Genomic DNA, 14,679 nt, shown 5'->3' on the forward strand with positions numbered 1-14,679 from the left:
TGTTTTATAATAACCAGCTGCATGGGGGGTGGGAAAGCAGGGGATGACTTTAGGTGAGGGACAGTACCTGAGCCTGTAACCTGAGCCAGGAAGGGGGTTGGGGGGAGTCAACACCTTTGCCCGGGAAGCTGGACAAAGGAAGAGAGCCCGCTGGAGAGATTTTTGGTTTCAGTTTTGGGCTGGCTGGGATAAGGCAGGGAACCCCAAGTCTGGGGTCTAAGATCCTTGCCCCCCAGAGGGACTTGGCTGAGGGGACCTGGTTGTACCTACAAGCCCTGCTTGGGACTGTGTTCCTGTTGTCTAAGGGTACGTCCATACTACCCGCCGGGTCGGCGGGTAGCAATTGACTTCTCGGAGTTCGATATATCGCGTCTCATCTAGACGCGATATATCGAACTCCGAACGCGCTCCCGTCGACTCCGGAACTCCACCACCGTGAACGGCGGTGGCGGAGTCGACGGGGGAGCCGCGGACTTCGATCCCACGCCGTGAGGACGTAGTTCGAACTAAGGTAGTTCGACTTCAGCTACGCTATTCACGTAGCTGAAGTTGCGCACCTTAGTTCGACCCCTCCCCCAGTGTAGACCAGGCCTAATAAACCTTCTGTTTTACTGGCTGGCTGAGAGTCACGGTGAATCACAGGAAGTGGGGGTTGCAGGGTCCTGACTCCCCCACACTCCGTGATACCACTGTTAGGCATCCTTGGTATATGGGTTACTCCTATAATAGCAAACATCATAATACTCTGCACCTCTCTAGCACCTAATATCTCCAAGTACTACATAAATATCAACAAGGTCCAAACTGTGCCTCTATTTCTTCAGTGGCGCAAGGAAGGAAGGGGTTGTAAGTGCCGCCTTCGTCCCCCGTTACAGACATCTGCATGGTAGCTACCAGTGCAGGAAGGGAACCAGGCTTGGCATAGTTGGGCAAGGCAGGAAAGGGAAAGCACCATTCCCCCTTTCAGCATTCCAGGCAATATAGTGGTGCTGATGTACTTGTATACAGACTCGGAATAGCTTACTTCCTCTCGTGAGCTGCAGGGAAAATGAGTTACAATCTCCTCCTCAAGCTGCAAAAACGTGCTGTCCCTTACACCAGGCAGTGGCCCATTATGTCACGTTGCCTTGGCCCTCAATTAGGGGCCTGATGCAAAGAATTTGGAAGTTGATGGAAACATTTCCATCGACTTCCATGGAATTTTTAAGCAGGCCCCAAGTCTCCCAACACTACTATGAGATAAGTATTATTATCCCCATTTTACAAATGAGGACACTAGGGCAAAGATAAGTTAATTAAGCCTCTGGCACAGAAGGGAAGAGAACCAAGATATTTTTCCTTTCAGTCCTGTGGTTTGAAGGCAAGAGACCAGCCTTGCTCCCTGTTAAATGTAAGCAATTGTTTGAATCCAAAGGAAAAATAAGCCAACAAGCACTGTTGGTACAGTATGTAACTCCTTTGTGAATTGGCTCATCTAGGCATTCATTTAAATACAGTAATTAAGATTTAACACAAAACAGAAGCTGCTTTCAGATGTCATTTTGAAGGCCAGATCTCTCTTCTTTATTAAATGTTATAATTTTGACTATTGTCAGCTGATTTTCAAGAATCAAGCTGTGAGCAAGGAGAATACATCACTGAAGTGTCATATTTATGTAATATAGACTCACAGATAAGGAGAAATTGATTACAAATCTGTAGCTCACTGGATGGATAAAACTGCATGAGTAAATCTCAGGAAGATTTATCTGGACCATAAGAATGAATTTATAGCTTCAGAATAATTCAGCATCTGCCATTCTCCTTTTACATTTACCACCACACGGAAAAAAACACAACACAGTTTAAAGCTTTCCAAAAACATTTCTGAAAACCTTTACAAAGAAAGCCAGCAGCTTACTGAAAATGAAAAATGAAATCCTGGAGGGAAACAAGTGCTTCCATCACTTCACGTCTCAATACAGAAGCACAGGAATGTGGGGTGAAGCAATTATACAATGATGATTCTAAAGGGGAATAATTATTTCACAATTACCTGAGAGCATCACATTTATTGCTCTAATTAGTTTTTATTTTCTAAATAGGCTTTCTAGTTTCTGCATTTTTCTTATATCTATCAAGGGATTTTTTTTCCAGTTTACCACCTCCTCCTCCTCCACTTCTCTCCCGCCCCCCCCAAGAAATAGTTTTTATATATAGCACTGAAGCTTTCTATATTCTGTGACCTTCGCTTGTTACCTAACCCCCACCATCAGTATATTTAATCAAAAAAATCCTGCCACAAGATATAACACACATTGTGATTATACAAACTGAAAAATAATAATGCACTATAGGAAATGTGGGATTGCTGAAACAAAAAGACTATTCCCTCCACATTGGACATAAAGAGTTTAGATGATATGCATGCACTGTAGCACATCAGTGACTTATCTCATTCTCCAGAGGGTCATTTCTTGTTGAAATGCATTCCTTGCATTCCATGAATTTTTAAAAAGCTGAGATATTGTTGCATAATTTTCTCCTCTATCATTCCCGTGCAATATTTTTAAACATCATTTGGGATTAATGATGAAACTTAGCCAAGATGACTATAAAATATCAAACAATTAACCAAAATATTTAGAATTATGAAACTTTTTTTAAACAATCAATAATTGGTGTTTAATTTGGATAACAAGAAGTAGAAACAAAAAAACTGATTATTAATATGATGTGAGGGATCTTACCGGAAAATATGTTTTAATAAGACTTATCAGATACTGAACATTGTTAGTACAGGAAGGCTGCTAGATAAATTGTAGGAGAAAAAATATTAAGTGACCAAATAAAATCTTAATTATTGGGTATTTATCTGAAGATCCTTTTTTCTTTCTGAAGCTTTTTATCTGCTCTTTCAAGGATATTTTTTCCTTTTCTTTGCTTTCCATCAATGGACACCAAAGTAATCTCAACTGAGCAAACCACAGTTAAGTAGCAAGTCATAACAATTAAAATAATACCACTAACCAGAGGGAACTGTTCTCCAAGATACCAACACAGGGTAAGGTTATGGTCTTAGAGACTAGTTGATACCAACATACACGTTTCCAGTTGGCAATTCTTGTTTTGATGTCTTGCCATAAAATGAGCTAGCAAGCAGATTGCTTTTGGCTATAAGTGTCATTTCCGAATGGGGTATCATTTTATTAAATTCACTTTAATATGACATGCTACAGAATGGAGTTCTCACTGAATGTTATTTGTAATGTGTTTTTGTGTGTTTGTGCGCGCACATGCAAATATTCCAGACGAATAATGAAATCTCTTATGAAATTCTGTCTACTAATGCCTTGTAAGGCAAAAATATAGTCTATGGAAAAATGAATCCTCACTGGTTGCTTAATTGTGTATTGTGCATATATATGAATTTAACTCATCCTTGAGATGAGAGCGACACAAATTCAAAGACTGTGTTTTTTATGGATAATTTATGGCAATTTGCTCTGGAACCCAATCAGTGGCATGTGGCCCTATTCTACACCCCTCTGACATCATCAGTATCATGTACTTTAATGACTTTATTCACAGCCATTGAAAGTGAAAGTGAACCCAAGTTTGTCCCTCTAGTCAGTAATAATAAATAATACTAATGTTAAGCTATCCCATTTAATCCAAATTTCACTACAGAAGTAAAAATCTTTGATGGTGGTGTAGTAGCCAATGGAGCCTGATCTCTCTCAGAAATTCTCAGTAATCTGATCTTCACAGCAAGTCACTTTAGAATCCCAAATTGCATACAGAGGTATCTTTTCGAAGGCACTCAGTAAGCAAGTTCACTTAACTTATGTACTAGATTATGGTTCATTAACACATTTATTTTTCAAAATATTCATGTATATTTAGGCCTTCTCTTTGAAGAACAAAAGTTGTTCATTACATACAAATAAGCAACACATGTGGACCATGAATAGGTTGTCATACAAGAGATCAGAAGTTGTTTGGCTATTGTGAGTAGATCAATAAACTACTTAAAGTTCTTTCTTCAAACTGTTCATGATAGAAGTAATGTCCAACTTCCCATACACTGCCCAAAACCAAGATATTTTTGAATCTGAAATATCATTAATGATGTCTTTAAAACCCCTTTTCTCCCCATAAGCGAAATTTTCAAATTCCTTAACAAAATTAATTCACATTTAACTTACTTTGCAGGTTGTTTTGATTCTCTTAGTAAATTATTTAAAATACATCAAAGCAAGTAGGACCTTTTAGTTTGCAGGTAAGCTCAGATACCAAATGTCATATTTTCCTTAAATCTTCCCAAGTCAGGAAAAAAATAGTCAAGTACTAAGAAAAAAGGCAGTATTTAAAAGTGGTAAGTTTTCTTACCTTGTTGGTTATTAAATACAGTAAATAACCCATAATTATCAAGTAGGTCAGCTAACTTTCAAATAAGCTACTAAAATGCATTGACAACTATTAAAACAACGTGGTTCTCTCTGTTACTTGTTGAACTGAAGGATGAGATTGAGCGGTAGCAGGAAGAAATAATTTCTTTTATAGATACCTCTTAAGTATATAGATGTTCTGGAAGTGTAGTTGGTACTGTACTGTACTGGTTTACTTAAACAAAAAACAAAAGTAATGAATTTTTCAACTTTTTAAAAGGGGTCAAGTGAATAAAAATGCCAATTTTATCTGCTCATTGGTAGCTATTTTTCTTTAAAAATAGGAAATTCCTTCTTGCTAAAACCAAATTAAGGTATGTTCTATAGGAAGGTAATCTGGCAAGGCTAAAAGTTTTGTTTAAAATGATAACTTTGTTTATGCTCTCCAATACATTGTGCCAAAAATTTGAAACTGTTTTATACTCTGAGGGTGTCACTCTGGATGTCTGGAACAGGCCATTATAAGGGTAATATGCTTACATGACAAATGGCCCATCATGTGCAATCAATCTCTAAAACTATGTGAAGCAAAGCCTCCATATTTCATTTATTTTAAAATTCTTTAGGAATTTTTCTCCCTTAGCAGATACCAACTTAGTCTTGAATATTAATGTATATGCGTGGCAAATGATCCCTGGAAATCATAAAACTTCACAGCTATTAGATCAGCAGCAAAGCAAAGGTTTCTTCTTATGATGGAGCAAATAAAATCTAGTAAATAAGTAAGTTCTCCTCCCGCAGGCAATAAACAACAATACTTGCAGCTTAGAGGACTAAAAAGTTTCCAAATAAAAGAACAGATCAAATAGCATAAAAAAACTCCAATAATTCTCCATCATTTAGACATCAGTTTTTGGAGATATACTTAGAAGATGCTGAAGTATGTCTAAAATAAGTTGTATTGTGTTGGACAAGCAATAGGACCTGCGTCTGCAGAATGATTATTCTGTTCAAGATGTTCTAGAATACAGGATAGGAGTTTCCTAGAGAAATGTATAAAGGTGGCTGCAGAAGGAACAGTTTGACATGGTACTCACCCTGCAAGGGGCTAGTAGAAGATAGATTTACATAAGCCTAAGTGACAACTGGGGCATCATCAAATTCAGTTAACAGACCCGTGGAGTTCAAATATGTTTATTAGCAATATCTTTTCTGACTGGAAGGAGAGCAGGTAGAAATATAATCAAGCTGAGATGATGAAAACAAGGTAATTCTTGGCTTTGACAGGTCTTCTCAAAAGACTATTAGAGAAGCTATCTGAATGTTTAGGCTGCAACTTTGCACATTAACATATGTTTACAAGGTAATTTATGTAAGAGGAGAGAAATATGGATCCCTTCAAATTAAACAGCAAGGGAATGGTGTTAATAAAGACAAGTTCTTAAAGAAAAATTTTAAGCAAGAAATTCATTATTTGAATTTAAGATGATCTGAATCGAGACACTGGACTTGGTCATTTATGCAAACACTTAGCCGTTCTTCACAGTGAATGAAATGACTGGAATGGTGTCGGCCATCCACATGAAATATGTTTCCTCCCTCCCCCTTTTATTAAATCTCAGAGGCTTGAACAATTGGCTACTATTGAATACTTCTACTCAAAAAGCTTCTTACACTAGGGAAAGAACATAACACCTCACGAGAAAGTTTGTTGCCAGCAAAGTAAGTAATAAAACTCAGAATGGTCTTACAACAGGGTGCAATATACAAGATGATTTGGGAAAAGCAAGTTGTAGATGGCAGTCATTACTTCACATACATAGCTTTATTTACACTTTAAACTTAAGCACTGCTTCCATCGGAACAGATATGGTATATAGCCAATGGCAAAGCCTCTTACTTGATTCTAAATAACTCAACACATTTATCATTCTGACTACAAGAAAAGCATCAAAATAAAAGGCATTTTAGGAATGTTTAATACAACAACATGGTATTAAGTTTTCATACATTTCATCAATTGGTTACATCTTTCTTTCTCTTTTTATTTTACATGCCCGGAGTACATGAAAATACTCACCACTTGACAATCCCTAACCGGCTGATAATAGAAACTTTTAGATCAAGATTAATAGGACAGACATAAATTACAGGGATACTTTTCTCTCTGAAATTCCAGCACTTGACATATTCCAATAAATCTTATCAGTGGTTCCACTACATATGAAACAACCATCCTCACATTAATTAACACTATATTTACCATAAAACCATTGGGACCAAGTCAAAACTGCCTCTAATTTCTGCACTATGCTACACCTAGCTATTTTTACACTTGATCATTAGTATTTCATTTGAATCGGAAAGGGAATTGCCGTTGCAAATCTGAAGCTGGATTAGTGGTTAATTTTTATAAGTGAATCTTTATTTATACTACTGAAGGGAATAAGCAACACGGCATACCAACACCAAATGTAAGTGATACATACAGAAGACACAAATCTGTATTGGAATTCCCACTAGGCGTAAGAGTGCATTTATTTATGCGAGGTTTGTGTGCATTTTTCCATATTGCATCAGCAGAATATAAAAAATCATACTTATCTTTCTCTTCCTCCTCCCTGAGCCATCGTTATCAGTCTGCCTCCTCAGAATACTAAATATCAAACATGCATCTGCTGCCTTTTTGGGGGGCCGGCAAACTACAAATCACAAAGCAATTTTAAGTGACCGGGGGAAAAAAAATCCTTCCTCTCCCTTAAACACTCCTCACAGAGACTTCCAGCAGCAAGTCAGAAGCAAACCCAGTGCTTTGTTTATATGCACAACCCTCTAAGAAATATGAATGTCAAAAAGCTCCGTTACTAGAGGCAGAGGAGCTCAATTTTATATCTGTACGCTGTCAGGCAACTGAATCTCTACTTACATTCTGTCAGAAACTAGCAAACGGCTATCAACCATCATCTCCGGAAGAAAATCCAGCTTGAATGAAGAAGTCATGTTCTTTTCTGTGCACACCGTTCTGGTCTGGCAAATGAGAATGTTTCTATGCTTGTCTGAGTCAACAACTGTGCTGGCCAAGAGACAGGCAGGGACAGGTGCGAGAGGCCTCCCCAAGGCAGCAGCCAGAGTCAGCAGTTGTCACATTCTCTCCCCCTCTTGTTTTCCTCCAATCCCCTCTGAAATCTACTGCTGAGGCAACTGTCTATAGAACACCAGGTGCTGAAATGGGAGGCGGAGCTTCTTTCCCACTGCAGCTAGAGTTTAACCCATGCACCTCCGTAGGTGTTCACAACGGGTTGGAAAATGCATGTTAAGAATGTAGGCGAGATAAAACCTTATAAAACGACTGGAAGCTGAGAAAATCTGTATGTAGATTAATTGCACTGACTTCCTTTAACCTTTTACATTTTCAAACAGTAAGAGCAATTATGACATAAAATATAGTTCAGGAACTTGACTTCTTGTTGTTAAAATCTTAGGTCCACTTCCATTTAATGCAGCATATAGTTTCATCTAACTAAACTTTAAAAAGTAAAATGCATTAACTCTGTAAAAGCAATTAAAATATTCAAACTAATACTCATTACACTGGCAAATAAATTAACTATTAGCAATCATATACAATTTAATGTTTTGGACATATGTACATACACACACACACACACACACAATTGTATTACATCAGGATAATGCATGGTTCCATGTAAATACGAATCTCGATATTGTTAATGAGCCTCTTGTTAAAAATAATTCCACTTCTAAAATTTATAAAACATGCAAGTTGAAACACAAACAGCTCTCACAGTAAGAACATTAAATTGCCATTTACTGGTGGAAAAACAATTACTATATGAACCTGAAACATTAGGAACATTGAAACAATAGAAAGGCAATTAGTTCCTCAGTAATGGCTTTATATATTCAAAATTCCCACATCCAAGGCTTGGCTTCCATCAAGCTTAAACAGCCATTTCAGGTTTATGGTAGCAGCTCATAGAAATACGAAGGATGAAAATCTCTTCTCTACTAACCATGATAAAAAGTAGTCATTCTAATAACAATGGCAATCATTTTATATATAAATCTGCCAAAATCCTTGCCCCCCCACTGATATACTTGGGAGTTCAGCACAGCTGATATAGAAAACAAAATAATCAGGACACACACAGAAATTTACACACACTCACCCAATTACTAAAACCAAACAAAGTGAAAAGCTGTCTACATTTTCCTTTATGTCCTTATATTTGTTTGCTCCAATGCAATGCAGCTCTTGGCAAAATAATTGATGTTTACAAAGATTACTGGGTGATCTGAGGACTCTAGCTAGACAATTTGTTATTTCTACTGTATTTTCTTCTCCTTCTGAGTCTCTTTTTTACATTTTGTAATTTTGGATATAACTGATGAAAAAAATCAAACAAAATGAAGAAACAAAAGAGGACTACATTGGGAACATTTAATCTTTAGCATTTCAAATTTTACACTGAAATGTACTCCCGCTGATCAATACTAAACATGCTTTAACTCGGGCCAACTGTCATTTACTGTTAATATCCGACAACATGGGCTAATTTTAAAAAGTTTATTTCACTGCTTAATTTTATCATTCCAAATAGAAGAAAGAAAGAAAAACTCTCAGGCTGCTAGAATTTTTGCCTATTTTACAGCTCTAAAGAAAAAGGGCTTACCTAAGCTGTGGCTCTGATCTGCCTGGGAGAGCCGTAAACCTGAAGAAATAACTTCACAGTATTATTTAGCAGTTCTATATAGGTCCTTATGCCACCCTCATCAGCATCCTGGGAGCAAACCCATAGAGTGGCAGAAGAATCAGTGTGAAATAGAAATGAAGGAAAGTCAGTACAACTTTCTCCGGCTGGCTGCAGCCACCTGTCTTTTGATCTGAGGCCTTCCTGGTGGTTAATCCAGCCTAGAGTAGAGCTGGATTAACTTTCAATTTCAAAATCTTGCAACTGGAGAAGAGGCAGGTTTTAGCCCTGACTAAGCAGGCAGAGAGCTCAATGAGGATGAAGATATTCTTTAAAATAAGAAGTCTCCATCATCATTTGACCCTTTGGGGCCACACCCATGCGCTTCCCGTCACACGAAGTTTTGTGGTACCTTCTAATTTCAGAGAAATACACAGAGATTCCTGGCCCTCAAACTTTACATGGGTCATTTAGGAAGAAGACAGTCGTAATGAATAAAGAATTTCACCTTAAGTAAATCTGTTCTTTGCATCTAAGGGGGAAAAAAAATCACAAATAAATTTGCTCAAAATCTGCATATGAAATAAGGAGATCTGTATACATTTGTCCCTTTCTTAAGGTATGAATGCTTAAAAATGCTTCATTAAAACGTATGTTCTTTTGAAATATTTATTTTCCTTTTAATTACATGTGAATTAGCTGGAAGAAGCTGTAGGGAAGCCCTCTTACTGACTTAAGCCTTCTCAGCAGTTTGTTAAATTCTAGCCTCAAATGCCTTGAGGGAATAGTGGATTCAAAGCAGCTTTTAATCATACTATAAGGAGGGTGAAGTAGTATGTAAGTAGGTCATAGCAAAAGCATTACAAGTGCATAGGTTATTGCTTTATTTAACAACTACAGTGTAACACACTTTTCAAAGCACATTTGCTTTTGCTATTTAAAAGTTAGAGGCAGGACCAGGGTCAAATACAAAAGGAAACCCACTCTGTAAAGGATACCGAGATTTTAATCAAGAAAAGCTTATTGGGGGAGGGAGGGAGAGAGAGAGAGAGAAGCTGTATTTGAAGAATTTAATTTCCCAACATAAATAATGTAGTGGCTGCATATGCACTTAATATAGTACCCAGAGGGTAAGTGAAAAAAAAATTCTAGTGTTTCACACAGAAATATTACAACCTCGGTTCTCTGTTACTTTTAATACCAACTCACTTCTGTGATCAAAGCTGCTCACGCAATACTAACTTAATATTTTTTAAGAAATACTGTTGAGTTAAAGAAAGAATGCTTTGGCAGAACTTACCGCTATCAAATACTGAAAAATATTGGAAAAAAATGGAATGGTCCCTTTAATTTTTACAGCATAAATCAAACAATAGATATAACATGGTCTTTTGGAGCATCAGTTATTGGCTGATTTAGTCACTGTTGTTTTCAAGTGGTATAGTTTATGTTAGTCTAGAGGAAGGCACCCAGGATTGGGAGTCAGAAACTCTTGGGTTCTAATCCCATCTATACCACTGTGGTAGGCCCCAACCCAATGCCCATTGACTTCAGAGGAACATTATCCGGCTCTTGCTGCCTTAGTAAAATCATTTAATCTTTCCGCCTCTGTTTCTCCATCTGTAAAATGGGGAGGATAATACTAATTTACCCCACAATGTTGTGGATTAGTCACTGGTTGTACAGTTCTTTGAACTATGTACTGTGTCCATGACAAGTATTCTAGAGCAGCTCAGCCTTATAAAAAAATCTGTCTTTATAGGAAAGACCCACACAAGAGAGCGAATTGGAAGAAAGGGGATAAGTATTGCATCACTTTCAAGGGTATGAGCTCATTCTGACATCATTGCCTTTGATTCTAATCCAGTCTGGGAGAAATCAAGCAGAGCCCCATGGTAGCCCTTTAGTCAAGTCTGGCATGGTGCTTATGCTTCGCCACACCCCCCTGTCTTAACTTAATTGTCAGTCTTTTAGTCAACTTCCCATCCATTTTTTGAACATAGGAAATGCTACTATAGGAAGCACTTCAAGGGAAAGTTTCTGAATGACTTCATTACATAATGAGCCCGCAAGGCAGTGTAGAAATATACTACTTTAGTCCCCTCTAGGCCAGCGAGCACTGCCCTAGCTTGAGCTGATCTTGGGCATCAGAACAAGCTTCTAACAGAAATCTAATCTCCCTTACAGTAGTGTAAATCTGGAGCAAACCCCCTTGACTTTAGTGGAGTGATTCCAGATTTACACCCATGTAAGTAAGATAAGAATCTGCCCAAGCAGCTCTATACTATGCACATAAAACGTTCACCATCTTTCACAAGGAAACACCCGTGCCACACAGACCACAGGCTAGAAAGTAGTAGTGTATATAGTAGCAGGTAATGAATTATTTTGTTTCATGGTTCCCAGTGAGTAAGAGGTTAATTTTGTAGCAGATCTCTGGAGGGGCAGGAAGGGAGGGAAACAAGCATTAAGATAAGTGATCTTTTTATTTCTGTAAAATTAAATATAGCTTCTACTCTATTCTCCCTAAATGCTTCACAAAAACTACAAACTTATTTCTCTGTGTGGCATAATCAAAGGGACTATAAACCGTTATTCCTGAGAGTAATTCATTAATTTTAAGCTGATTCCTGAAGAGATTCAGAACTAGTTTTGGGAATGAGGTCCAACATCGGGCCCTAAACTTCATGTATGCGTTTTTTCTATGCCTCCAAGGCTTCCTCTTCATTTTAAACCAGCATCAAACATATCTTTCCCGCATCACATTCTTAAATTAAAACTGTATAAATGTTTCTGGTTTTTAAAAAGTGCTTAGAGACGATTTGATCTAAAAAAAATAACCAATTTTTGGTCAGGTCTAGTCAATGCAATTTAAATACCAATAAACATTAGGTACTTGAGAGATTTTGTCTGATTCTATGATCTGTTCCCCCGTAATTAGTTATTCACAGAAATGAATGTCATTTAAAATTAGTACAGAACCTTGAATTAAGCATTTCTAGAGCCTTTGCTTGAAAAACAATGATATTATGTAAACTTGGTTGCTATAGTAAAACTTCCCACTCACTCTTGTTTTCCTGTTTTATACTGATGCAAAGGTGATTTCATCAGACTGGGGGTATAAGGCCTTTGTTCCATTTGTAGAGTAATAACAACTTTATCTTTTCTAAAGCAATTAGGCAAGATTTTATGACAAAAGGCAAACATTATTAACATCCCATTTTGCATTTTAAGGAGGGTTTTTAAAGGTATTTGGCTCTAAAATGGTTCCTACTCAGGCTTATGTTCTGCAAATATTGTCAACAGTCATCTGTACAAAGTACGGTCCCAATCCTGCAAACATTTATGATCGAATGTAGAGCTTAGTACCACAACTACAGTAGTTCCAGTGGCTTCATTGGGACCATGCCATGTAGGATTGGGCTCTAAAAATCCCTTTGTTAATTTATAGTGCTAGGAAAAAGCATTACTGCTGAAATGTAGGTGCTACTTGTGTGTACTTCTGCATACCTCCGTATGTACGTGTGTGTGTGTGTGTGTGTGTGTGTGTGTGTGTGTGTGTGTGTGTGTGTGTGTGTGTGTGTGAGAGAGAGAGAGAGAATGAATTTTTAAGACCTCGTTCTCTTTCACCCCCAGTCCTCCCATAACCCAGTTATTCATCAAGTCCTTTTATAACTGGCATATTCCCCACAGCACAAGTAGCACTGAATGATCCTAGCAACAGAATGAATGGAACAGCCGTTGCTTATCCGGGAGAGAAATCTCTGATTCTGCTTGCACTGGGCAGTTCCGATTTCCTACTAAGTAACAGCTGCTCTATTCACTGAGCAAAAAAAGCCTCTTTTCCAGACAGTGATGGAGAAGAAACATAGGATGGGACTTCATTATTGCTGGATTTAGGTATTAGTCCATTCCCAAGTGAAATGGAATAATATTATGGTGGCTGAGGTGGGAGGCAGTGTTTAATTTGTGCCAGGGTTTGCCAGGGCTGAGCCCTGGCACCTCTAGGCTTGGCAGTTCATAGCCCCAGCACCTCTGGATTTGCTGCATCAGTCAGAACGTAAAAAAAAAAAAAAAAAAAAAAAAAACTGCTAGAGCCCCAGCACCTCTTTCATTACAAATTAAGCACTGGTGGGAGGAGTTGCATATCTGACTTTGTAAACTGGGCAATCCCTCCTCAACACATGCAGAAGTCCCTGCCTCCCTTCAGAGGAGAGAAGTGGAGCTCCAGGATCACCTAGGATATGTTGGCTGCTTGGGATTCTGTGGGCTGTTTTGTGCAGTTGGGAGATTGACTGTTTGGGGGTGGATGTGGGGGAGGCGAGAGTGAGTGAGTAGCTAGTGAGCAGGGTCTGAATTAAACCAGTAGGCGTGTAGGGTGAGGGGTTGAACTCATCAATGAAAGAACGGGAAAAGGTAGGAGGGAAAATATGGGATGGAATCAAAAGAGGAAGATTGGGGGGGGGGGAGAAACATTAGAAAAGAACATGGACCCAATCAGACTTTTTTGTGGGGGCTGGGGTACAAGATACAAATAGGGTCGGGGATTTTAGTTCAAGTGTTTACCTCTACTGTTAAACTACCAAGATGTCTGTGTAGCCCACCTGATTGGCTAGACAGACATGACTAATGTAACTTCCACCCTTCCTTCACCTCATTCTCTTTTCATCATTTGTTGCTGTTACCGGCTTTATCTTACCTTATTCTTAAATTGTGAGCTCTTTAGGACAGGGCATTCCATAGGTGTTTTTGGTTTTGTGAAATGTGTGTCACGCACTTGGGTGCTCAGAAATAAGTTACACTACTACTGATATATATATAAAATCTATCTTCATTTGACACTGCTATTTCCAACAGACAAAGTCCACTAGAACAAGGCAACTGCAGTGAAAAGGAAGGGCAGTGCAAAAACTGCAAGACATTTTAAGTGAAAGCTACATCCTTTTTCCCCTGATTATTTTTCTAACAGAGGATCTCACTTTAATTTTTCCTGAACTTCCATTTCCAAATAAAAACCTGTTGGTGATGCGACTCCTGGTACTGGAGATGGTCAACATTTGGGATTCCCTTCTCATGGCAAATTTTGAGATTTTGAAATTTTGTTTCATCCCTTATCAGGAAAAAAAAAGTCAAAATACTGGAATTTTTCATGCAGTATTTCATTTCAACTTTATAAAAAAGTTTAGTTTTACTGGCTGTCAAAAGCTTTAGCTTTGATGAGGGCAAAACATTTTGTTTTAATTTATCATTGTCATGTATATTATAATTCATAATATAAAATTGGAAACAACACAGTGGAACTGAGATAGAAATGAAATATTTTGATAATTTCCCATTAAACATTTTGACAAAATCCCACAAAACGTTTCAATTTCGACAAATCAGCATTTTCCATCAGGAAATTTTCGGCCAGCTCTGACTGGTGCATTTTAGAATCTCACTAAATAATAAAATGTGCATATATCAACTTCGCACAGAGAAGTCTCTCTGTATGATTCACTTGAACAGCACTGCAGGGGAAAACCTGACATTGCTGCTGCAGTTCAGGGACTGCTCGTATCTGTGATTTTTAAAGGAGTTATATAACTCTCTCATTA

The 14,679-nt window shown here is 37.9% G+C and overlaps 1 protein-coding gene across 12 annotated transcripts in view; it reads right to left on the reverse strand.

The window, feature by feature from the left end:
• CELF2 (CUGBP Elav-like family member 2) overlaps window positions 1-14,679 on the reverse strand; it is a 440,299-nt gene that overhangs the window by 280,167 nt on the left and 145,453 nt on the right. Inside the window, exon 1 of one of the 12 annotated variants that reach the window (XM_039519479.1) lies at window positions 7,297-7,516. The exons of 10 other annotated variants lie outside the window; for them this stretch is intronic. In XM_039519479.1, the coding sequence (XP_039375413.1) occupies window positions 7,297-7,370 (74 nt within the window). In that variant the 5' untranslated portion in view covers window positions 7,371-7,516. Of the gene's footprint in view, window positions 1-7,296; window positions 7,517-14,679 lie in introns of those variants that run through there. One more of the 12 variants, XM_039519486.1, reaches the window with a different exon arrangement.

This window comes from Mauremys reevesii, linkage group 1, assembly GCF_016161935.1.
Source record: "Mauremys reevesii isolate NIE-2019 linkage group 1, ASM1616193v1, whole genome shotgun sequence".
Taxonomy (NCBI): Eukaryota; Metazoa; Chordata; order Testudines; family Geoemydidae; genus Mauremys; species Mauremys reevesii.